Source organism: Pocillopora damicornis, chromosome 10 (genome assembly GCF_964200805.1).
Source record: "Pocillopora damicornis chromosome 10, jaPocDami1.2, whole genome shotgun sequence".
NCBI classification, from domain to species: Eukaryota; Metazoa; Cnidaria; class Anthozoa; order Scleractinia; family Pocilloporidae; genus Pocillopora; species Pocillopora damicornis.
In genome coordinates, this window is record NC_142679.1 from 11,465,746 (window position 1) to 11,492,797 (window position 27,052).

The 27,052-nt window shown below is 37.0% G+C and overlaps 2 protein-coding genes across 6 annotated transcripts; both read left to right on the forward strand.

Moving 5' to 3' along the window:
- LOC113669121 (uncharacterized) lies at positions 1-12,367 on the forward strand. Its single transcript, XM_027185117.2, has 11 exons — positions 1-539; positions 2,259-2,321; positions 2,717-3,172; positions 3,649-3,768; positions 4,197-5,102; positions 5,381-5,798; positions 6,538-7,089; positions 7,742-7,839; positions 8,535-8,599; positions 9,064-9,188; positions 9,869-12,367. Exons 1-11 carry the CDS (start codon positions 224-226, stop codon positions 9,978-9,980), a joined length of 3,231 nt encoding a protein of 1,076 aa, XP_027040918.2. The 5' UTR covers positions 1-223; the 3' UTR covers positions 9,981-12,367.
- Positions 12,368-12,716: 349 nt separating this feature from the next.
- LOC113669122 (uncharacterized) lies at positions 12,717-26,060 on the forward strand. Of its 5 annotated transcripts, none has more exons than XM_089186168.1 (16): positions 12,726-12,826; positions 14,489-15,075; positions 15,870-15,989; positions 16,417-16,854; positions 17,043-17,300; positions 17,489-17,746; positions 17,927-18,184; positions 18,374-18,631; positions 19,174-19,224; positions 19,858-20,595; positions 21,525-21,939; positions 22,269-22,553; positions 23,392-23,438; positions 23,716-23,786; positions 23,979-24,103; positions 24,445-26,060. In XM_089186168.1, the coding sequence occupies exons 2-16, from the start codon at positions 14,712-14,714 to the stop codon at positions 24,563-24,565; spliced, it is 3,807 nt and encodes a 1,268-aa protein (XP_089042294.1). In that variant the 5' UTR covers positions 12,726-12,826; positions 14,489-14,711; the 3' UTR covers positions 24,566-26,060. The 5 variants fall into 5 exon arrangements, with proteins under 5 accessions (XP_089042293.1, XP_089042294.1, XP_089042295.1 ...); XM_089186169.1 differs by having other exon boundaries at positions 12,729-12,826; positions 14,568-15,075; XM_089186167.1 differs by having other exon boundaries at positions 12,717-15,075.
- The last annotated feature ends 992 nt before the right edge of the window (positions 26,061-27,052 follow it).

Here is a 27,052-nt window from a genome sequence, read left to right on the forward strand (position 1 = left end):
TTGGGGAATACCCCGGCGAGGCCTTTCGTTTTTGAAGTGAAGCCGAAATCTCTTTCTCTTTGGTGTTGTGTAAATTCCACTGACGTTTGTTCGAAACTGAAATTTCATTTAATCGCTATAATCCGTCCATCAGAGGGCTCTATAGCTAATGTTTTCTACCTGGTGAAAGACTGCGGGATATCCAGCAACTTTGGTTAAAGCGGAAGTGATTGAAACATTCTCCATGGAACAAAAGCTGAACTTTGAGTTTCGAAGCTTTTTGCTTCAACTTGGAAGGGAATTGAGCTTACGAGACCTTGAACATTTAAAGTTTATTTTGACGCCTTACGTCTCATCCGCTGAGTGCGATAAAATGTCATTTTGTGCGTATTTTGAGGAATTGAAAAGAAGGTGTCATCTCAGTCGAACTAATTTTGGTGTCTTGAAAAATGGTCTCAACGAAATAGGGCGAGAAGATCTTGTGGAAAAAATAGTACTTAAAGAACTGTACTTTTCAGAGATTTCCAATCAAATTGGTGCACCGAACTTGGGAACTAATGGTTTGTATATAGAATTTTCTTAACATTTACATGCACATCATTTCTCAAGCTACAGTATATGTATCAGAAGAACTTTGCATTATGATGCGCTTTACATTTGTTGTGGATTTATGTTATTTGCTGGGAATGGGTCTACCATTTGTTGTAATAATTGTGAGAAATATGTATTGGAAAGATTTTCGTATTTCCCCACACTATTAACCCCAAGGGTATACTCTTTTTTTTGCCATTAAAAGTTTTCTTTAATTACATCCATTTTGAAATAACTGGCGATCCTGGCAATCTGATTGGCCCTCATCGATGCTATTCAATCAAGAATAGCACCTTCTTTGCCCCAAATTGCACCTTTTTCCTATCCAATGAGAAAGCAATCAACCAATCAGACTTGAAGGCTTGTTTAAAGTAACCAGTCAAATTGCAGGAATATGAAAGACAACTTTTGCAACTTTTTACAAACCAGCTCAGCACTGGTTCAATAAAATATTTGCACAGACTAAAATGTCTTTATCTGATTTGAATCAAACTCCCGCACATGCTTGTCTGATTTTGAAATCAAGAGTATGATTTCAGACCAAATTGCATTCTTCTTGTTCAATAGCTGTTATTTATCAATGAACTGTATGCATAATGTATAAAAAAATTTGTTCAAAGCGTTTAACAGACTGTTCAAACGCTTTGCATATCCATTCAAAATACATTAGCATCTGTTCAAAGTATTGCAATATCTGTTTGAACAGTTCTGACATCCATTCAAACAGTTTCAACATCTGTTTGAACAGTTTTTGCATCCATTCACCAACTAAAAATGTCCATTCTGAGACCAATGGCATCTGTTCGAATGGTTTGACGTCCACTCTGTTCATTTGTCTGAAAGGAGAGAATTGCACTTGTTGTTTCTCCAGTTAGTCAGTATAGCAGTTGAAATGTCACAACCCATATCTATGTGACTAAATCATGAGACAATTGATTAACTCAGCCATCATTTTAAACCATGATGACAAACACTTTCATGAGATATTCAGTAGTTTCAGACAATAACTAAAAACATTATTTTGATAAGAAATTGAAATAGTCTCCATTTTCGATCATGAGAATAAAGGCCTTGAAATTGACAACAATGACAAATAAAATGAAAACAGTGCACAGCAACATTACCCGTTCCATGATCAAGCCATTTTCTCGGAACAGTTTCCGAAACCATTTAAGTAATTTATCATCTGTACAATTGGTAAACCAATCGTATGAATCAATAATATTTTCATCCATTCGAAAGGCTTGCCAGTCCATTTGACATTATCCATTTTACTCATCCATTTGAACGGCTAAGCTAACCATTTGAACAGCTAATCAAACTGGTTAAATAATTTATTGACTCATTCAAACAGTTTGCCTGTTTGTTTGAAACTTTTACTCATCCGTTCAAACGGCTGACCAAATGGTTCAAATAATTTATTCACCCATTCGAACAGTTAGGCAAACCATTTGAATGCTTCAAGGACCATTCTTAACTGTTCGTCATCTGTGCATTTTAATTGTTTGAATGGTTTTCCATTAGTGTCCATTTGCCTTTCTGGGTCACAATTTAAGTATAAGTTGTACACACATGAATTTGTCTCTGTCTGAGATCCTTAAAGCTTTTTTATGTACTAAATGCTTTTCAAGTTTCATTCACCTTGAACTAAGCAGTCTCTGGGTTGATGTAGCATTTTTTTTTTCCAGATTCTGATATAGAGTTTGATGGCACTGCTAATGGAAGACACAGTGGAAAGAACAGTCCTGATTGTAAGTGCAATTGAGTATCCACTGAATGAAGTAGAGTACTGGGTTAGGAGAGGAAAGAACATCCTACAAAGTGGCTGAGCACTTTGACCTCAAAGAGTGACCAGCATCTAATTTCTCCTTATAATATCACCCTGAATTAAACATTAGGGTCACAAGATTAAAGGAAACGATCACCAACTAGAGAAGCTCTTAACTTTTGAACAAATTCTCTTTTCAGCATCCTAGGAGAGGTAGGAGAGGTAAAATGATATGGAATATATGCATACTTATGTTAGGGTGTAGAGGGTTAATGGTGGAGAGGAGGAAGGAGGAGGAAGAAAAGTACTCTTTGTGATACTTGTACTGTTTGATTATGATTAATTACTCTTTGAATAATTATTATTCTTATTTTGCAGTGCAAAATGAGTTGTTGCAGGATGAAAAATCGATGGAGAGAAAGAAAGAAAAGACAAAGAAAACCCAAGCTGATTATATGTTGAAAAGGGAAGAGGGCATGGAGGTCTCACATGATGGGTCCATTGACTTACACAGCAATGAACAACTGACAAGTGATGAAGCAGCTAGAGATGAAATCACAGAATCTAACACCACAAAAGAGGAGGTTAGTGATGTGGAGATGAAAAGCACCTTCAAACAATCTCCAAAATGGCCTTGTGACAATAAGATCCTTTACCATAATGGTCCAGAGGAATCTGATAGTGGAAAAGCTCCCATTAATAACAGTGGTTTACCTGATGGAAAAGTGCCTACTAGTAGCATGTCCTCAAGTAATCTGGATAGCGATGTTGTTACTGATGGTAATGAAAATGGAGAAGAATCTGCAGCAGAATCCAAGGCTGATGGAGAGAAATGTAAGAGTGCATGTAATGATATTGTCGCACCTTAAACTCTGGATGAACTTTGAACTATTTCCATTGTGTTTATTTTTTCTTTTTAACAAGCAGAAAGTTGCATTTTGGTGAGCAACTGTAAGTTTTATTCAAAGATAATGGAGCACAACAGTCACAATTGGCTGTCTTTAAGTTATATAAATTACATCTATAATATAATTTTTAGAAGGTTATACATACACTATTTCTATTTATAAACACAGCAGTTAAACATAGGGCATGTGCAAAGGGATCAATTTCGGCCAGTGCTGCTCCAATTTCCTGCACAAAATTTCTAAGAGGATTAAAAGCAACAACCACTGTCACACCAAATATGTGGAAAAAAAACAGTAATACGCTCATGTGAATTTATAAGCAAATGGTGTGTTTGTTGTGTTGATAAGGAAATGTCTTCAACTCTAAAAACAAAACTCTCTGGTTTGTAATCTTAATTTCAGTTGAAAAGAAAAGTCCTGTAGATGATAATGGTTCTGGAGCACGTCCTAAAGAGAAAAAAGTGAAAACTACCGGGCCATCTAAAACTGACCAAGGAAAGGCCATGGAGGTGGATGACAAAGGTACATTTGTATAACGCCCCCCCTCCCCCCCCCCCAAATCACTGAGGGTAATGCAGTTCTTTGCTTAAAAGATTTTTCACACTCAAAATTCTGTCAATTACTCTGAGTACACACTCCCTCTCTTTGCCTATTGTGTCAACTGGCGCGAAGAGAGGCTGCAAAGGACCTGAACTCTTGTGTGACTTGGCCAGCTTTATGATACAATGTCTCTGCTGAGACTGGAGCAAAACTGAAAGTGGACAGATTCTAACATTTTAAAATCAAGTTGATAAAATGTTGTGGTTAAGTCAATAGAAAGTTGTGTGTTCAAATCAATGAATTTTGTCCCTGTTGATTTAACAATTGACACACTCAAGACTGACTTAATTAAAAAAAAAAGGGGGGGGTTGGAAAATTGATTACAGGCTCAATGATTCAATTTTTTTTAGTTACAGGAACCAATACCCATGGTACATTGTTTTTTGCAAATGAATCTACAAAAGAATGTGAATTGGTTCCCCCTGATACCAAAAGCTCTAAAGAACCTACAGAAAGTGGGTATTCTAATCCATCATCTCCTGTTGGAACTGTTCATGAAGAAGGAAGTGGGCCTGACCCATTCATCAGTGATAACAGTGATGTAACATTAGATGAAGAACCTAAGGTATTCTTGTCTGGTTCAACCCATGGAACACCTGTCACCATGGAGCTCACTAAGGACAACCCCTCTGTAGATGGATTCTCCACTCCACCTTCAGACATTGGGATACCCACATCCACTTCTGGTGAAAAAAGGCCTGTGACATATGATGAAGAACCGCATGATCCAGCACCTGCCAGCATGGGGCGACCCAAGTGCTACCATCCACCTGGTGTTTTTTCAACACCTTCACCTTCAGTTCATGGAGGTTCTATGGACTATGGCCTTAGTTTCTATGGCTCTGGTGCTCCACCTTTGGTTCATGGAGGTCCTATGGATAGTGGTTTTGCTTCCCCTGGCTCCAGTGCTCTAGTTCATGGAGGTGCTATGCACAGTGGCCTTGCTCTTCCTGGCTCCAGTGCTCATTCTCAGGCAGAACTGAGTGAAATTATTGCAGCATTAAACCCTTCTGCCCAACAACTTAGTGTTGAAAAACAAATGGCATTTCTTCAACAGATTTTAGCTATGCAATCACAGAATTACATGCCCAACAGTCAAACAGACTGGTCACAGGAGTTTGGCTGCTATCACAAGGCAGGTTATTCTGTGGTGGTAACTAATGGCCAGCTCACTGAAAGCACGCATGACAAGGGCATGGTCATGATGGAGAGTGGGACGCAGTTTTGTATTGTTGTTGGAAATGAAAATGATCATGGTAGGTGGTAACTTCAGCGGAAAAAAACTGAATTTTAGTGTCATTATTGTGTATTATGTCACTCTACAGCAAGTGTCCAATGCATACAAACAGAGGAATCAAATCCCAATCTTGTCTAAGTTTAACTGAATACTTTCATAGTGTGCTAAAGCCCCTATTGTTCCTTTGTGAACATACCAAAATAAGTGTCCACTCTCCCTTAAACATTTTTCTCTTAGAAATTCTGATTCACTATTATAATAAATCCTTCTTGTTTGGGTTTCTACTTGCACCTATAGCTGCTGAGGTGGACATAACATTTGGTGGAATGTTTCTTGGTGTTTGGGCATTAGAAGCTAAGCGGTCAATATCTCATAACCCTCTGGTGATTGAAGGTTCCTCCTGGGCTGATGGAAGGTTGAGGTTCTTTAGTGATGTAGATGACAACAAACCCAAACCCAGTGCTGACTTCTATGGTGAAAAACCAGAACTTAATGGGTTCATTGAGCTGGAGTTTAAACCTGAAGTTCACATATTGAAAATTTTTGCACAGCATGTGAGAGATCAAAGGGAAGAAAAGCTCATTCCAGTGTCGATAGCCCCTTCTAGTACAACAACCATTGGTGACTTAAAACAGGAGATCAGCAAAAAGTGGGATTCCATGATCTCATATCTGTTGAGAGGTGGCAAAATCTTAGATGAAGGAAAAACTATCAGGTGAAAGTTACATCAATTTAGTGCAAAGATGTTGTTATGACAGTTTCACAGGGGGTTTCAATCCTGGATCAATTTTTTACAAGTACAGTTAGTGCTCATCTACATTCCTCCTTATCTTAACTAGATTGTAGAAACACTTTGTTTTCTCTGGAAGACAAGGATATAACCTGTTCCTCTTGGACAGGATGCTTCAGGCTATCTTGGCACAGCAATGTGATATATTTTCTTGAGCAATTTGCTTTACCCTCTGGGAAACCAGTAAGGCAAGCTGGGTCCCTCTCCCCCTCCCCCCCTTGGGTCTCATGATCTCAAACCCTCCGGCACCAGGCAGGGTTCTGGTTTTGGTTTTTTCACCAACTATGTAATTAACTGTTTCTGGGTATTTCACTGAAGTGTTAATGCTAAAATAATCATCCAATGACTATTATTTTTTTGTCATGCAAAAATCCATTTGATTATGACTGCAGTGGCTGCCATCTGGTTTCTGGACTAAAACATAAACAAATACTGTACAGTGCTGCATACACACTTTTAGTGCTGTAGTACTGATGAATAAACAAAATACTAAAGGAAAATGTGCTTCATGCATACTGTTTGTACTGTTAGTAGTACTGATGAAAACTGTTAGTACTGTAGCACTAATGAATAAGCAAAAGAATAAGGAAATCTTTCCTAAAACAGGCAGCATATGATAATTACTATTTAAACTTAAGCATATTTCTTTCCTTGCCTTTTTAAGGTCATATGCATTGAACAAAAATGAGGTGATTCAAGTTGTCAATGATACAGAGGAAATCAAGATTGAATCCAGTGGGATGGACCCGATCATCATGAGGCTGGATCCACAAAATGTTTCTTTGGATACTGTCAAAGATTTCATTGCAGAGAAACTCAAAATCCCACCTCATGAGCAACTTCTGGGTTTCAAGGAACCAGATGTGGATATTGATGGCAAAACACTCACCTGTGCAATTTTAACATCAAAGAAGACACCTGAGTTGAAGGTTACCAAGGACAGGGATATTAACATTGATATCTTAAGACATGATGGAAGTGAAGTAAAAGTTGATATAAAATGGTCTGCCACAGTTCAGGAGCTAATGGATAGGCTGGTAGAAAGAGGCATCTGTGATAGTGGTGCTACGTTAAGTCTTTTTGAGAACAACAAAGATATAAGTGGGGTGGGCAACAGGAAACTATTTGACTTGGGTTTGAAAATCAAAACCAAGATAGTTGTTTCAAATAGAGCCCGCAGCACTCACCGTGGATTTAGCATGAGTTCTCTCAGTGGGTATGTTTAATATCTATTTGTTTCCTATTCTATTTGAAGAAAGAACCAAATTGTCCTTGATTCTTCTTTAGAAGTTGCATGTTGATAAATTTGTTATCATACTGAGAAAGAATGTCAAAATTCAGGCTAACCAATGTGAATGTATGCCATAACCAGAGCATGCAAGATCAGGTGATTGGTACATGTAGACATCACTTTTTAATTTGTCAAATGTACATATATTTAATAAGCATAAATATCCAATTCTGTTATCTTCTTAGTCATAGCCTTTACAATTATTTCTTCAAATGTGATTGGTGCATTAGTTGCTTTATTTTTCACTAATCATTCTGTACAGTATAATCAAACAGTTAACCATAATCAGACACCTGTAATTGGACAGTTGAAGTAGCAAATCATACTAAGTCCACTCAGCCAAATCTACCAATCACAGAATTAATCATATTGACCATAGTAATGACCACTTATCCATTATTGAGCACTTTGCTTCTGTTGCCATAATTATTATAGGGCTGAAACTTCTCTGTGAAAACAGTATTTGATTGACAAATTGCCTTAAGTATTCAAAATTTTACATAATAATAGTTGAGCATTTGAAATCATTTAGATGAGAACTTGACTTGTCTGATGAACTTTTCTCCTAATTGATTAGGGGCCCCAGTCGAATATTTGGAATGAATCAGGGATTTGGTGGTCCGGTCAAGCCAACAGTAGCTTGTCGAAGCATGAGAGGATTTCCAGATTCTGCGGGTAATTAGTATTCTTTGTATTGTTCAAATGCACGGTAATCATTATACATGAACATGTAGTTACTGTAATGTTTGAGATTGAACCAAAGAAAATCGGGTTTGAACCCAAACGATGAAATAAAACCATAATATAAACTCCTGTAAGAACTGCCTAATCTGCAAAGCCTTTCCTTCCCACAAAGCCATTGTCGTGGCATCTTCCATTGTACAACTCTGTACAATACATAGCAGCATGGCTTAAGTCTGTCTCCTGTGTAGTTTTAATGAATCAAGAAATGTGAAACAGATGGAAGAAGAGATATACAACTGTGTTTTTCTTTCAGTCATGAAAGAATAAAGGTTTTCTTAACGTTTGCAGGCACATATTTAAAAAATTAATTTTCTGTCACACCCCAGAAGCAATTATTTTCCAATATATTCTAAGTTAAAAGGCAGAAAAAGGGAATAGACTTGTTGCAGATAATGGTGACATGCTTGTTATTGTTAGAAGTGTTAACATGCATGTGTTTCTGGACCGAAGGACAATTTAATGGAAAGAGTTTGTCTCCCCAAGTCCCCTTCATTTTCCCTTCCCACATATATTTTGGTTGGCTGCCCTTAGTTTTTGCCATAATGGATTAGCACCCTTCACTTACATGTAGTCTGTTACACATTTTTGACTCAACTTGAGTGAATTTATATTAAATGATTATTCAGGGACCCGTGCTGGAGGCAGTTGTGCAAGTGAAGCAGCATATGACTGTTCCCAAGAGGATGGGGAGGTGTGTAGTGTCAACAGATTAATTCAGCAGACCATATTCAATTGTTTTATTTTTCTAGGAAAGCTAACATACAATTACATCCACTGTTGGGTTGTTGAAGAGGCTTTATTGGTCTTGCCTGTTTGGGACATTTTGCTGTCCCTTTGTAGAGTATATGCAGACACTAACAAAACCTTACCAATACTCTACAGGCTTGTTATTCTCAAGAAACTCCATTAATATCATCATCCATCTTACAGCTAGTTTTGTAAACCTTTTTCCATGCTAAGGTACTTATCAATGTTACCAATCACACTTCCACCCTAATATGGATTATGTATGGGTGTGTCTCCCTAACCTGGGACTGTGGGTTTCATTTGTCTTCTGGGACTGAGATGATTTGTTGCACTGTTTAACGAATGAGAGATATTTGCTATGTCTATCTTCATTCATTTTAACATTATTCATGTCTTATAAATGTACAGGGTGGTATTGCCATGCTTTGTGGAGATGAAGAAAGGGTTTTCAAAAACTTCTCGCTTGATAATTATGAGAAAAAGTTTTCCAAGGAGAAGGCTGTTACCCTTACAATTCTGCTGAAAGCTAAAAGGTAGCAGTCAAAGTACTTGTCAAGTTAATTTGAATTGCCTTTCAGACCTTCTGGGGTTGGGGCCTTTACTTTAAACATGACTTTGTACTTAAACTGAACCATCTTGAACATCAACTTTACCAAAACTGAAAAGCTCAGGACAATGTAGTCACCTCACTTTTTTTTTCAACTTTTTTAGATAAGAGAGAATAAAAACTTTTGCTGGTTTGCACTTAGTTTGGAAGAAATTATAATAATGCAAAAAGTGTTCCTTTTTCTGAAGTCATTCCTTGGAAGTCTTTCCTTTTTCTGAAGTCATTCCTAGGAAGTCTTTCATGTAGCAGAAACTAATTAAAAAAAAAAAGAGCTACAACATTTTGCCAGGAAAGAGGATTTGTCACATAGGTCATCTCTTATAAATGAAGCAGAAACCAGTAAAAAAGCTCAGAGTCACATTAGTCTACTAGGCAAGTATGAGTCATCTATAAAAAATTCATTTTCATCTGTAGCACCATGAAAAGGACTTAAAAAAAGGATTGGGCATTCATTCCATGTGCCTACATTATATTTGCAAACTTGATCCATTCATTTATTTTTGTCCATCATTTTTTGGCAACAACTTTTCTTTTGAGTAAATAAGTGTTGTATTAAAAAAAATACATCTATCCACTGAACAGATTCTTTTTTCTCATTAAATGCAGTACGGGTGCCACAGGGGGTGCAACCTCTTCACAGCCTCACCTTCCATCAAGAGCTTGCTCAGGAGCCACAGGTCCAAAGTCCACTCCATATCCACCTCCAGTGCCTGAGTGAAGATGTTGCTAACATGTTAAGGAGCCTTTTGAGGGGCTGTACTACATAGTGATTCCTCAGGCAGCTGTAAGGCTGTCAAATGTAGATGTAATGTGTCAGTCAAAGTAAACCCAACCCCCTGCCATTGTGAGATATGTGAGGATTTGGTAGGGATTCTGTAAGTTACTGGCAGCCCTTCTGTCTTGAGTAGATAGGGAATCATACATTTATGTCACCTGCAGTCTGGAAAATTGAATACATGAGATTGTGGCTTCTCTACCTCATAGATTTATGGGGATTCTTAGATGGCAAGATTTCCAAGTAAAATGGTGCTGTAATGTATTATAAGTTACACTGAATATCAAATAAACTGCTACTGCCTGTCAAGGTTCCCATATTATAAACTGAAGCAAACTGACATTAATTGTAAATTGAAATACTTTGTGAAGTTTCATATAGGAAAACAATTTAAGTTCAGCAAATTGATTTAATGCCCCATATTTTCAAAAAAACTTTGTGACATGGAGGAGCACTTGTCAGGGTTTGTTTGCTAATCAGAACCAATTCCTACCTATATCCCAGGAAAAGAAGAGGGGGGAGTTTACTTTTACTGGTGTATTAATATAACTTTATTTTGCCATGACAGCTACCATAAAGCTGAGCTATGCATTGTGTGCATTCAGTGGCTTAGAGTATAGGATGGTAAATACTTACTTAGTCAACCTCTGCCGTGTTGGTAATTAATATTCCTGTGGGTGAAACTGAAAGCTGAAGCTAGCTGCAGAATGAACTCTTATTGGAGTTCCTAGGCTCTGAGTATACTTACTATAATATTGACTAGATCTTGAGATTGTTGTCACATACAACAGTGGTAGATATTATTATTATTATTATTATTACTACTATTTTTTTTTAGTTGGGCTTAGTAATCTGATGATGTGGTTCAAAGAACTTTCTAAGCTTTGATGTACAACTTGATCTGCATCCATCACTAAATATCAAGAATGTCCCACTCCTTGATGTTATGTACTGCATTTAGGAGAAGTTATATTATAACAGTGATCAATTAAGGCTGTGAAGTAAACTGCTCATAAGTTATTAAGCAAATTCTGCTGACTGTGTTAAGTGGAAGTATTAGTCCAGGGAACAGCAGATTTAAAATTAGTAACTTGCAGGTAAAATCTTGAAACGTTAAAAAAAATCAAAGGTTAGGATCAATACGAGATAATGAACTGAAATGATAGTGTAAATTGGTCTCCTTAAAGGGTTTTTTGAGCATGAGTCCTTTGTCAGAGCAAATGAGCATAATATTGTGGTTACATGAAAAAACCATTAACTAAAAAAAAATTTGTGACCATGGCAGTAATTAGCAGAAAGATGGTAGATATTTAGTTTATTAAGAAATATGTTAGGTAGTGAGTTTTATGGTGATTCTAGATAGTATGTTTTATGGAACAAACTTTTTGTTATTGTTTCAATAATAATGAGTTTTGTTGTTTTTGACATTATTTGTAACAGAGTAGAATGTGTTATAGCTAGAGGCTGAGTACAGGAGTACAGTGGCTTGGTTGGCTTGGTTTGCTGTCTTCAATTTTTTCCAAAACATTTCAAAAATTACTGTACATGGATTGGGTTATGCAGCCCATAGTCAGTTGGCATACATTGTTGTTACAGAAGCCACACTCAAATAGTGGTAGTCCAGCAGTTTTGTTACTAGTTTAGTATGACAGATTTGATTGTGTGGGAAATTTGAAGCCCAGTTGTCATGCAATCACAAATTTGGTCTTTCTTGTGTTTAATAGACATGCCAAGTTCGTGGAAAACTAAGACAGCAGTGCTGATTCGTGGCTCTTATTTTCAGCTGTATGTTTGAGTGTCCCCAGGGTTAAGGTTGAATGCTCTTATGTATTTTAGAAAATAAATGGTATTGTTTATATGTAGTTGTTTTGAACAAATGGGAATATCACTAAATACTAGATGATGTGCTTCTGAATCACAAACATAGGAATCAGTACAGAGGCAGTCTTGCATCATACTTTTGTTCATGCCAGCTCACTTAGTAAAAGCAATTTAACATAACCAGACTGTTGTGTGAGCTGTTAGTAGGTTTTTCTAGTGCGAGTAAAAGTACAGTCGTGTTAGGTACTAAAGATATCACCTGGGGATTTGAGTTCAGTTTCTCAATTGCCAAGCTTTTTAAGGCATGATGTGCTTCATTTGTACACCTAGAAGCCATTTTCCTTCCCTCCCATCCCTTCCAGTTGTTCATTGTGGTGGTGGTATTTCTTATCTGTTCTAGTTTTCTGTATCAGAAAGCCTCTCTATTTACAGCATATTTAAGTAGCAATTTGATTATTAAGTAAACTGAACCTTTCTTAAATAAATGAAAAAGTTAGTTGATTAGTAAACTTGACTTGGTAAAGGCTCTCTTTGTCTCAAATATTGCTTGTAGTCATGCTATGTTGTTTAATTTTATAAATTGATATTAAGCCCTACTAGGAATTTAACTTTTAAATAGAAAATGAAAAACTAACTTAAAGCAAAGGAAAACATTTCACGCTCATAGAGTGGGGCTGAGATCTATATTGTTACTATCGACCAAAGATAGCGGTTGTACTGTGTGCACTTTACTGTGATCATTGGAAAATATCAACTTTGCTAAACACAGAGCGCTCTTAAAGAGAAACAGAGCAAACTTTTGTTGCTGAAAGTCATCAAAAAAGTGAGTTGAACGGAAAAACGGAAGTCGTCGAACCGGAAGTGAACTATTATACGCCCTGTACTTGCAATATGGCGGAGTTCAGAGTCGCGTTACGAACCTTTTCGATGGCTCGCCTTTCTAGGAAAGCTTTCACGATAGATAAGTGGTAAGTTATGAATGATTCGTAAGAGAATCCACAAGATGACATGATTAAAGTACGTTTGGAAAAGATTGTGGTAAGCGAGAGTTTAAGAAGAGATTCAAACGCGGAATTATTTTGACGCAATTAATATGGCAAACTTGAGAACGAAATCGCTGTAAAAGTCGCTTTCCTCAAAATCAGACCATTCGAATATCAATGCTTTTCACTGGCTTTATTAAAAGAGAAGAGCATTCTGTGTTTTACCACACGATGCTAACCTTTGTTTGCTTAAGCATGTTACTTGGAAATGTAGGCATCGCGATAGTTTTGTTAAGGAGCCAAAATCAAGTCGTAATCCAGCAGAAACCAGCTTCATCGGAAAAAAGAGACTGGCGCTCGCCCGTTCAAGTGTCATTAACACTATATATCCAAGTGGCAATGGCTGCTAGATTTGTACAAGTGGTTGTCTGGATGTTTACGATTTAATTAAGCAATTGGTCATATACATCTGTTGGTTGTTAGTGAACACTTAACATGTAAGTTAGACACATTATTTTCTGCTTGTTAGGTTGATTTTCACCCACCGCTTCCTCCCCTTTCCTTAAATAAATTTTAACTGCAGGAAGTAACCAGGGAATGAACTGCAGACCTTTCACTTGTACCTATCACCTTGGCATTCTTGGCGGGTACCTTCCGATCTTTTACAATGTAGTAAGTTACCCACAACACGGGTCATGAGGGGAGGTAGGGCTTCTTGCTCTGCTGGGTAAGTTTGCCAACGTGGCTGATATATTCACTTCAGTTGTCAGCCTAACTGCCTGATGGTTTGGGTCTCATATCATTACCTTGGGATTTTTCTGTCACATGGACTAACTCTTGCTGAGAGATTGTGTCTGCTAATATCCCCACTTAGTGTCTTTGCTTTGCGGTTTGTGCAGTCTGTGAATGCTAACCACACAATCCAGTTTTAAAGGTTGCACTATTACCACCATGCTTGCAATTATCTTTTTTCAATTTTAAGAAATGTTTTGATTTTTAGGATTTGATGGTTTGTGAAAGTTCATACAATTGATACTACAGGCGGCCCAAGCTCCAGCTGTTAGATGATCATCTTGCGTAATAAGAGTCATGGTGAAATTATAAGAGTTTGTATAGGGATATTTACGACTACTCTTAAGAATTAAAAATATAGTCAAACTCTCAATAAATACACTTCACCTTACTTCCATGGTGCATCACTTGTTATCTAGCTGCTTACTTTGTTAAAAGAACCCATTTTAGCTAGTTATCCATTTCTAGGGTTACTATATAAGATGGCTTCTCTAACCATTGATGCACTGTGGACCTAAGGTGAGGTATTTTTAGTAAGAATTTGACTGTAATTTTTTATTCCTAGGAGTGATCATAAATGTTCCCATACAAACTCTTTTAATTTTGCCATGACTCTTATTTCACAAGATGATCACCTTACAGCTGGAACTTGGGCCACCTGTGTTGAGATTTATAGTTTCTAAGCCTGTGTACATATATTACTGTGTTACTTTTATTTTCAAATGAGCATGTATGTATGCATGATAATTTCTTGGGAAACTGAAAGATCTAACAAAGATTCCATAGTATAGTGCTGTATTGTATGAAAACAAAAGAAAGAAAATTTTTACCAAAATAGTTATTCTTGCTTACCAGATATGGCAATAAAATGTACTCATGAATATAAAGACAGAAAATTCTAATCAATTTATAATTATCCCATGACACACTCAAGGAAGCAGAGGAGTAGAAAGAAAGAGAAGAAAATGAAGGAGAAAAATGATCATTTTCTAAAAAGGGAACAGTTGTCTATGCAGTCACAGTTATCTTGGTCAGAAAGCAAAGTATTAGTAGAGCTGATGTTGTACTCCATCAGCTCATGGATAACACAGAGAGCATGGAAGTCCCACATGTTAGGCCTGAAGAATCAGCCAATAGTGAACAGACAGAAATTTTTGATGTGGGAAAGACTAAAGATAGTGTAGTGGAATCAAATACTAAAGAATCAGAGCTGGGAGATGTAGAGACAACAACTCTATCTGGAACATCTCAAAAGGAGCCTTGTGAGGAAGTCTTAGATTCTAAGAACCAAGAAGATTTGAGCAATGGGAAAGGTAACTCAGTCCTAACTGAGACAACAAATCCTCCGGTGAATGATAATTCATCTGAGAGCAGGGAATTCGAAGATGGTGAGGGAAATGTTACAGATTCAGTGGTAGATAATCAGGAGAGAAGCCAAGAAGGTACATTACTTCAGCCATCTTTGAAAGGTGTTAAATAGTGTATGTAGGGCTTAGCTGTTCACTACACTGTTAGATGATTAATACAAAAAATGTTCTTAAGGGGTGCTAGCTCCTTTTAAACTAATGAATTAATATGATTTTATTTATTGTTAACGAGTGTTTTCACTGACATTTTTCACGGTAAAAAGTGTTGTTGTAGCTCCAACTTTCTCTCTGCTTTAGATGCATTTCTTTGACAGTTTCAATTTAGTTTAATTTTCCTAACATGCTAAAAATGTGCATTCTAGAAACCCTCTGAGCAGAATTATCCTACTGTATCAGAAACAAATTATACAAGTTTATGTTTCTATGTTCAATAAGTGAGCGTCAAATCACCATTTGTTTCAATCTTTGCACATACATGGTGCATCCAATACTGCTGGTCCCAGCATTGAGTGAAATAGAGGAACACTTAGGATGTATGAACCCAATGATCATTACCTTACCCATCGCGTCAAATATTGCTCTCACATTTGTCTCTGCCGCACACTCATGACACACTACTTTATAGTTTTCTTGTTTATTTTATTTCTATTTTTTTCATTTTCTTTTTTAGACAATAGGCTAAGTATTGCCTAAGTTTTGGTCATTATTTAGTGTATATATAATCAGATTGTGAAAGCCTGTAACAAAAGCCAAAGATGAGTTTAAACCTGTCTCCATTACTAGCCAAAATTAAATATAATCTACTTTTGTGAAATAAACTTACAGTGTATATGTACATCATGAGGGGCTTTTAAATTTTTTGCTCATAGGTGAAGGGCAAGATCCAGGCACTTGTGATGATGCAGGAGCACAATCAAAAGACAAAACACTCAAAATTACAGAGACGTTGGAAAACAACAGAGAAAATGTTAGCAACTTAGACAGACAAGGTAAGGAGAAAACTAATGTCTTGTCTGAAACCCTTTCATTCCCTGGAGTGACCAACAAGGAATTTCTTCTTTATTTACAATATCTATACATTCTCAATTTTCTGTGAAAATGTGTACTGGCAGCTTGCATTATTATATGTCATATTACTTCATTATAAAATGTATTTTGGTTATGGTTGAAATATAGACCCTGTACAGTTAATGTATTAACAAAACCATGCACTATGTCAACAGATCCATTCATTTTAGTCTGGTACTCATTATTTTTTAAGAGATAAGTCCCATTGACTCACTAATGGCAATTTCTAACAAGCACTGCCTCAGTGCAGGTATTTTCAATTTCAAGGGTTTTTGCTCCTTAATGTTAATAACTATGCTATATTTGTTAAAATATACATTTTATTTGAATGTCCTTCTTTAAATACAGCAAAGGGGGAGTCTGCACCATCATCTCCAGTAGAATGCTATACCAGTGAGTCTTCTTTATACTCTGATTCTGATGGCGAGAATGCTGGATCATTGAAGAAAGAATCAAAGTTGCTCTCACGTGGGTCTGTGCAGGGAGCAAGTGCCAGTGAAGAGCTGCTTGAATGCGACATGACAAACACAGAGAAACAGAGGCTTTCTCTAGATGAAACTTTAGAATCAGTGAAAGATGGCTTGAACCATTCTGAAGCATCTCAAAAGGATCTGAGTGGTGACAAAGTCGTCCATTGTAATAACACGGAGGAAATGAGCACTAAAAGAGACGACGACACTAGTGTACCTATCCCAGATATTAGTGTTATCACTGATAGTAAGGAAGGTAGCAAGGGAAATGTTGATGAGTCCAAAGAGCAAGATGTGGAAACTACAACCAAAGGAGGTATGAAAAAAAATGCTTACTCTAGAATTGGGGGGGAGGGAGGGCCTCTTTAGAAGTTAGGGTTGAAGTGAACTGCTTGTGGTGAACAATTTTTAATTGTAAAACCCTCCATATTTAATCAAACAAGTGCCTTGTTATCAGTCTAATGAAACTTATGGCTATCTGTTGTGTAAAATCTAACTCTACAGAACCAGTGCTTGCAAGTGTAGAAATGACAACCTGTCCTGAAGCATCTCAAAAGAATCCCAGTGGTGATGAAGTGGTAGAATGTAATGACCTGGAGAATTTGAGCACTGATAAATGTGGAACTGGTGTCCCTACAGCAATGCCTCCTAACATGTCCTCGATTCCTCCAGAAGCTGGTGTTATCACCATTAGTAAGGAAGATAACAAGGGAAACTTTGAGAAGTCCAATGTGCATGATAAGGAAACTGCAACCAAAGAAGGTATCAATGAAAAATGAATACCTTAGAGTCGAGGGGGGGGGGGGGCTCTTTAGAAGTTTGGGTTGAAGTGAACTGTTTGTGGTGAACTATTTTTAATTGTACAACCCTCCATATTTAAACAAACAGGTGCCTTGTTATCAGTCTAATGAAGCTTATGGCTATCTGTTGTGTAAAATCTAACTCTACAGAACCAGTGCTCGCAAGTGTAGAAATGACAACCTGTCCTGAAGCATCTCAAAAGAATCCCAGTGGTGATGAAGTGGTAGAATGTAATGACCTGGAGAATTTGAGCACTGATAAATGTGGAACTGGTGTCCCTACAGCAATGCCTCCTAACATGTCCTCAATTCCTCCACAAACTGGTGTTATTACCATTAGTAAGGAAGATAACAAGGGAAACTTTGAGAAGTCCAATGTGCATGATAAGGAAACTGCAACCAAAGAAGGTATCAATGAAAAATGAATACCTTAGAGTCGGGGGGGCTCTTTAGAAGTTTGGGTTGAAGTGAACTGTTCGTGGTGAACAATTTTTAATTGTAAAACCCTCCATATTTAAACAAACAAGTACCTTGTTATCAGTCTAATGAAACTTATGGCTATCTGTTGTGTAAAATCTAACTCTACAGAACCAGTGCTTGCAAGTGTAGAAATGACAACCTGTCCTGAAGCATCTCAAAAGAATCCCAGTGGTGATGAATTGGTAGAATGTAATGACCTGGAGAATTTGAGCACTGATAAATGTGGAACTGGTGTCTCTACAGCAATGCCTCCTAACATGTTTTCAGTTCCTCCACAAACTGGTGTTATTACCATTAGTAAGGAAGATAACAAGGGAAACTTTGAGAAGTCCAATGTGCATGATAAGGAAACTGCAACCAAAGAAGGTATCAATGAAAAATGAATACCTTTGAGTCGGGGGGGGGGGGGCTCTTTAGAAGTTTGGGTTGAAGTGAACTGTTCGTGGTGAACAATTTTTAATTGTAAAACCCTCCATATTATTTAAACAAACAAGTACCTTGTTATCAGTCTAATGAAACTTATGGCTATCTGTTGTGTAAAATCTAACTCTACAGAACCAGTGCTTGCAAGTGTAGAAATGACAACCTGTCCTGAAGCATCTCAAAAGAATCCCAGTGGTGATGAATTGGTAGAATGTAATGACCTGGAGAATTTGAGCACTGATAAATGTGGAACTGGTGTCCCTACAGCAATGCCTCCTAACATGTCCTCAGTTCCTCCAGAAGCTGGTGATATCACCATTAGTAAGGAAGATAACAAGGGAAACTTTGAGAAGTCCAATGTGCATGATAAGGAAACTGCAACCAAAGAAGGTATCAATGAAAAATGAATACCTTTGAGTCGGGGGGGGGGGGGGGGCTCTTTAGAAGTTTGGGTTGACATTAACTGCTTAAACAACTTTTAATTCTGACCTTCTCCATATTTAAACAAACAAGAGGAGAGTTACACTCACTTTCAAAGCTTCTGTAACATATCCCATTAGCATGTACAGCATTGTATTGTGATATAGTATTTCTTCTGGGTTTAATCAGCTTGTATTGTGTATCAGTGTTTTTTTGGTACTCCTAGGAAAGGCAGAATTAGATTTTAATAGTAGATACATATTCAAGAAGGACTCTCACTCCCAAGATTTCATGTACCAATCCCCCTCACTGTCTGTCATAAATGTACAGTTTGTGTGACGTTAGTTCAGAGAATTTGTTATTGGATCAACTAATAGTCTCCTGATAGGAATTTTCTATATTGTCATCACTTGTCTAATTGACATTGTATTAATGAGTCATATAAATGCACTTAGAATTTTTATGAAAATGTTGTGTGTTAATTTGAATTCTCAAAATTTCTGAATTTTCAGTTGCAGAAAAATCAGAAGTCACCAATGAAGTGACGACTACAAGCACAACAGGTATGAAAACTACATAATTATGAAATATAATATTATCAATTGTATAGTGACTTTTAATCCTGCAAAGTGTTTTTACCACAATTTGGGGGTACTGTCATAATCTGAATGGCCAATTTGCTGTTGTTGATGATAGTACAAACAATGCTGCACGTGGAAATGTGTCAAGCAATGCCTTTATTACATGTAGCTCTCAAACATGGATGGCTGTTAAATTTTACAGCTGCATTCTGTGAGTCTACAACATTTTGACCACAATGATGACAAATATCATTGTCAATAACAGTACAGACCATGCTAAACCACTAATGATTTGTTAACCAGCTCTGATGAGAATGTTATGTTGATCTAAACCCCAAAAAAAGTATATACATTCATCTTAACCCTTTAACTCCCATGAATGACCAAAACAGAATTTCTCCTCACAATATCAATACAATATCAACCAAATAAAAAAATTAGTTGATCCAATACTAAATTCTCTGAACTAACATCATAAGAATTGTATGGTTTAAAGTAAGGGGAATTACAAATTTGATCTGGGAGTTAAAGGGTTAAGTCAGTCTTCTTGGAAGAGACAGCTAGAGATCCTATGTTCATTGAGTGAGATGTGGTTCTCTGAATTTCATGTTGCAGAAACAGACCCACATGGTGCAATAACTGTTATGAACAACCTGGATGAACAAATAATACTTCCTCCTGAAAAGGAAAAGTCTGTTCGACAAATTGAAAGCACCAATTCTAACGGATTATCTCCTGTCGAAAGCAAGTCAGAATTGAATAGTTTTGATGGAGATAAAAGCCCCGAAGCATTCATCCAATCTCAAATTACAGAAACAATCATTGAAGGAACATCCTCCACAATCAATTCAAAAGACAGTGAAATGCTTCCAGCTGGAATTGGAAATGTAAAAACACAACTAAAAGTAAGTGAAGATTCTGAGGAGTCCTGTCCTGTGGAAAAAACAAGTGAATCTGATGTTAACAAAGGCATTGTTTCAGAGGAAGAGGAAAGTGCCAGTGTAGGGTCTCAAGAGTTCAACCTCCTGTCAAGTATTCTCTCTTCAGATCATGGGGAATCTGAGTCCACTGGACGGGGTATTATCAGAATCTCCAATGCATCAATTGAGGAAATTGGGTCAGCATTGGGTCAGATATTTCAAATGATCGCCTCAAGGGAGGGTGGAGCCTCATCTGGCGCCTTATCAGATGAAGAAGACCAAATTTCATGGCGACCTGAACCATACTGCAAAGCAGGCTATTCTGTGGTGATCAGCAACAGCAAGCTCTGTGAAAGCACTGAGGAGAAAGCAGTGGTCACAATGGAGAGTGGAACAGAGTTTTTCATATCAATTGGAAATAACAATGATCGTGGTAGGTTAATAATGGGCAAATGTTTTGTCATTCTCCATGGGCACCTCCTCTAGGAGAATTTTTTCAAGTGGGAGCCTTTTCCCCTTCCCTGGCTTTACTGGATTAGTACTTTTACATGACAGAGGATGTGGATATTGATTTTGGCTATCACCCTCACTCAGCCTGAAAAAAATACTGCTAGTTGATCCCAATTATGTATCATTACAGCTGAAGAAACCAATTTGTTCCTTTTCAAGTTGCATCTAACAATTTCGAGATGATTAAGTTGGGACAAATAACTTCCATGAACAACTTTGCTTCTGTGTATAACCTAAGGATCATACTTATGCGGACTTAGCAATGTTATATATCAACAGAAAAAAACAAATCATAATAAGTCACATTTTTGGCAAAAATTGAGGTAGTGCTATGTTCAGTTAAATCTTTCACTCCCAAGATCTCATTTATTTTAATTAGTAATTCTCCTTACTGTCTACCAGACATCGTGTTATAATGTGAATTTGGAGAATTTGGTATTGGATTGACTAATAATCTCCTAATTGATATTTTTCTTCATTCTCATAACTCATGTGCTTGATATTGTATATATATTGTAAGGAGAAATTCTGTCCTGGTCACTCATAGGAGTTAAGTGTCAAGAGCACCCTAGGAATACATGCTTCATGTCTGATCCTAAATTTGAAATAAACACCTCAGGTGCTTAGTCAAGAATCTGTGGTATTCTTATAATTGGTGCATGTAGGAAAGATACACAGAGTGTAGACCATTTCACTTTTAAGTAAAAAGCTTTCCAGTAACACTGAAATTGAGGGACAATAATAAGAATTAAAAAGTATTTTTGGGCATTGTCAGATATTTCTTAAACTCTGCTATAAATTGTTTTGTACTAAAGAAGTTTAATTTGTTCAATTTCTTTCTCTTAACTGTAGCTGCTGAGGTAGACATCACATTTGGTGGAATATACCTTGGTGTTTGGTTGGTGGAGGCAAAGCAGTCACTATCTAATCCACTGATTATTGAAGGCTGTACTTGGGCAGCAGGTCGTTTCAAATTCTTCAGTGCTTCAGATAAGAAGAAACTACAGCCTAATGTTGATATCTATGGTGAGAGAGCAGAAGTAGATGGTTTGATTGAGCTGAAATTCAAGCCTGAAGCTGATACCATGAAAATGTTTGTGCATCATGTGCGAGAACAAGGAAGTTATCGTCTTGTTCCAGTAACAGTGGCTGATCCTAGGACAGCAACTATTGCTGACTTGAAACAAGAAATTAAAGGAAGTTGGGGATCCAGTATCTCCTGCCTGTTGAAAGGGGGCCAGGTTTTACAAGAAGAAGAAACCATCAGGTACAGTCTTTTACCTTATGTAGAGTGTGCCAGGAGTGATCAATTAAGATAAGTTATTTTAATCTTGCATAGATGGTTTTTTGGATGGACATGGTCTGTAAATTGACTTGGTGTCTCAGACTTGCATAAGTGTATCCCAGGCTATAATTTAACCAGTATATCTTAGAGAAACAGGGTTGTTTCTGATATCTTTATTAGAAGTTTACTATATAAATGTTCCACATCATGCTGTGTTGTTTCCCAAGCATTGCCTTATAGCCATTGCCAGGAAACTTAAACCTCTCATGAAAATTATTAGTACTAAAACTTAGCTTGTTTTGTTTCTTAAGCTTTTATGACTTGGGTGAAAATGAAGTGATTGAGGTTGTTAATGCTACAGAGGAACTGACTATTGAAGCAGTTGGGAGAGACCCAATCACTCTGATGGTGGATCCCAAAAATATTTCTGTGAAAGGTCTTAAAGAATTGATCACAGCACAATTCAAAATACCAGTAGACCAACAGCTTCTCCAGTTCAAAGAACAGGATGGTGTTGTAGACTCCAAGTCAATCACTCATATGCTTCTTACGTCAAGGAAAACACCAGTGCTGGTGGTTAGCAGAGAAGAACCTGGGTATGTTACATTTTTGTCATATTAATCAACACCTCTCTGCGACAGGAATTGCTGGGAAAATGCTTCTTAATCCTTTACACCCTAATATTAGTATGCATATTCTCTATACTGTTTTCTATACAAATCGTATGGTGCTGACATGGAAAATTTGTCTATCAATCAATAAAATATTTAGTTGGTGATCATTTCCTTTGTTCTCATGACCTTACTGTGTGGCACAGGGGTTATACCATTGGGAGAAATTAGGAACTAGTCATTCTCAGTGTTGTTGCCAGATGACAATTGGACTTGGCTGATTCGTTTTTTTTAAACAACTTTATTCGCTCATGTTACTCCAAACTCCTGAACTCAACTTGTTTTTTATCTCACACATGAGCACGTGGCCCATGGCAACGAGCCAACCTGTCAATTCACATAGCAACACAAAAAAATAAATAAATGAATGAATAAATGTACAGGAAGTGGGAGGGACATCCCCACCCCTAGTCAAGACACTCAGGGTTAAAGAATTAAAGGCTTAGATAAACCCTCAATAACAATGGTTGATCACCTACTAGAATGTGGGTGTTTTCATAATCTGTAAGTTATTTGATAGTAAATGTTGTCAAAATTGTTCAAAACATCAAATTTCTTACCTTTGTAATTTACCATACATGGATTACATGCATCTAACAAATTAAACAAACAAAACAAAGGCAAAATGACAAGGCAATAATTTTTATTGTCTGTTTGTGATGATGGGTTGTTGTTTTGTTGTGTTTTGATTTTCCTGAGTAAAACAATTGTTTGTCTGATGCTTGCTGATTGATTTACTCCATATATTCCTTGTCGCTCAAAGAGCCGAAGACTCTAGAAGATTGGACACCAGTGCAAGATCTTGCGAAGGTAGTCATTAACAGTTAACACTTATTCATTAAAGTAGAGGTAAATAGTGGTAGATATTTATCAAGAAGCAAAGCCTGAAGGTAAGTATCCGCCACTTTTACTGAAACTGAGGTTAAAAAATTCTGTACTCATACTCGTAATTGACAAATCAGACTCCTGCTTTACAGTCATCCAATTTTGTTAATCACTTGCATGATTACAGACCCAAATTGGACTCCACCTGGTCCTATTGCCATCAATTTCATTATCAATTTCATTTACATGATCACAATTACAGCTCAAGGGAGCCGAGCTGAAGACAGCTGTAAACTGAATGAGGAATCTAATGACTCAGGAGACAATGACCAGGTAGCTACTATTTGTGAATTTATCAATAACACCATGAGATTGTATTGATTTAGGTACCTTCCCTTAAGAAAGTTATTACATTATCATGCCCAGATAAAAAAAGGTACCAGCTTATGAATTTTGTAATGCATGGAGCCTTTAAAAAAGTGTCTTATAACAAAGTGATATTTGCTTTTTCACATATTTACACAGAATGGTGTTGCTATTCTCTATGGAAATAAAGAAAGTGTTTACAAACAATTTCGAGAAGATGCAATGGACCGAAAGTTTTCAAGGAAGAAGGCTGTCACACTTTTTATTCAGCTGAAAGATAAGAGGTAGTATACTTTTAGAAGATTTTCACATTTCTGATATATTTGTATGAGGACTGTAAAGCTTTCCAGGTGATTGCAGGACCACAAATGATCCTAATGGAAACAGCTGATGATCTTGTTAAAAATTTAGGAATGGTGTTTGTTTTTCGTTTGAAGATCTGCAAACAGCTATTACATTGCAAATCCAAAGTCAAAACCATGAATAAATTAAATTAACAAAAGAAAGGTTAAAAAATAAATTAACATAAATTAAAGAAGATGGGTATTAGGAATATATTTAATTGTAATATGAAAGATAGCTATAATTATTAGTAGGACTGATTCTACTTTTTTATAAATTACAGCAAGAAAGCTGCAAATGCTAAAACCAAACCTGAGCCCAAGCCCTTTGAGCAGCCAGGAACCAGTTCGTCTAGACCAAAAGGATGCATGTCTTCTCTTTACCCACCTGAAACACCTGACTGAAATCCTGATATGCTGCTGGACTATCATTTAACCCCCTACCTCCTAGAATTAATTGACATTTAGGTCCCTTTGGTATCAATGCATCATTCAGCAAGCAAACAAGTGATGAGAATATATACCTTAATATAATTGCACATTCTCCTAACCCTTTCACTCCCATGTGTAACCAAGATAAAATTTCTCCTAAAAATGTAGTCACAATATCAAGCAGACATGTTTTGAGAATAATGAAAAATATAAATTAGGAGATTATTAGTTGATCCAAAATCAAATTCTCAGAACTAACATCGTCAGAAATATATAGTGGACCGTTAGGAGAATTACTAATGAATCGTGGGAGTGAAAGGGTTAATCAGTTTACAAGAAAGTTTATGGGCGCTAAAGTGAGAATTATGAAGTAGATCACAGAAGTTAAAATGTGACCATGAAGTACTGTTATTTGATACAATATAACCACTAGTATGATAATTGTTAGGAGTGGAAGACTGTTAATCAAAATATTTACTTTTAAGCTTATGGTGACCTAACAATGTTTTAAACGTGATTTTGTATTTTTTAGCCAAGTTTTAACTAGAAATGATTTTTAAGAACTCCAGTTTGGTGAGAGATAAAAACACTTGCACTTAATTGTATTAATCTAGGATTCTCCAAGTTTATATAATAGTCAAAAAGTGGTTTAGTGTGAATGGAAACAGTTTTCCTACTCTGATCAGATATCTTTAGAGCGCTCAAAAACCCTAGTTCGTACCCCACCCCCCCACCGCCACCCACCACCACTTTGAGGTCAAACGATTCTAACACATATTGATCAAAGGATCGAAGATTGAAGTTGTGGGCGTGGCATACCCATCGATACTATTATATGAATGTTATGGGAAAGTTTTTCCTTTTTTAGCTTGTCAGAGTGTTGGGGAATTGAACCAGCCACCTCTTTGGGTAAAGGTAGTGAAGTTTTTGCAAGCAGTGTTGCAAAACCCTTCAAATTCAATTTCTTTAAGTTAAAGATTACTGTAAACTGCCTACAACCGACGTTTTGTTACAGAGCTCAAAAAAGCTGTGATTGAGAAACATATTTTACTCGTCATTGCTGTAGTTAATTTTTAAGCCCATCTAAATGCGTGTTATAAAGTTGTTTGAGCCCAGGGCCGATAAGCGATAGAGTAAAGGAAATGAGCCCCTTTACACAAGCAAAAACCTGTATTGGTAGCCCAGCCAGACATCTGGCCCTGATTTGAAGACTGGATAACCCTATCACCTGGAGAAATCTGTATCAAGTGGATAGCGCAGAGCGTTTTGTCAGTAAGCATGTGCTGGATAGAAATTTATGCAATGAATAGCGTCAACTGCCCTTTGAACAACTGGGCCCCAGAACTTAAAATAATCATTGAAATTGTTGGTTGGTAAAAGTTGTTTTCAATGCAGATAAAGATCGTTTACAAGCTCCAATAGATATGTAAATTTAAAGTAGACTGATTAAACTAAATTTAAAAGGTGATTGAGCAGTAAAGACTGTTGATGTTAGTAAAGTCGACCAACTTAGGTTTAAACCTTGTTTCGTTTTCAGTTTCTTTAGTACGCATCGTCTGCAATTAGAACAAAAAAATCAAAAGCAAAACAAAGCGAAACACGCGGGTCAAAATGCAACCGGCGAAAACATCCCATAGAAACGTAAAAAGAAGTGATCGAAAATGAATAAAAAATTTGGTGAAGAGTTGATCGATTTGATATTTGGTACAATTTCGGTATTTAAAAAAGGTGGGATTGGGAAAAATTCTAGAACGCCTACAGGGGTGAAAATGTCAGACATCTCTTATTTGTCGCGAGACCGCTTAAAGTTTACAATCTCAGACGCAAACGCTGTCGACGTTGCTGATCCTAGAGTATCTAGGACACTCTTATGAATGGAGCAGATGGAGCAAAGGTCTTCGCTCACTAAAGAGTTCTCTGTCGGTTAGCGGTATACCTACCATAGGACCGTAAAATGGGAGAGTCTGCCATTCGGATACTTGTAAAGGAACCAGACCCCTTTTCTTCCCCACACCTCTCCATTCTTCGTGCAAAATAGATTAAAACCTACAGTAACTATAAAGTACTGAGTGGTGAGGGAAAGCTATGTCTTTGGCAGCCATCTTTATCAATTAAGACCGAACGCGCATTCCCCAGAAAAACATACCAGATGGTGACCGCAACTGAACTTTTTGCTATTCTAACCCGTAAGGTGTGACTCCAAATTACCAAATTGCAAGTTTCTAGTTCGTCATTGTAATCCTGTTTTGTGGCGAAAAAAACAGATATTTCATTGGCCATGGACTGTACTGTCTTTGCAAGTTCTCCACTTCTGCGGTGCTGGATACTCACGGCTTTAAGTTTTTCACATCAGCTTAGATATTTGTCTGTGAACTGAATGTTCAGGAGTGTTCTAATTGGGAGGGCCGGTTTGACGGAAACACTTCAACTTTGACTACATACCTCTCAGAACTAAACCAT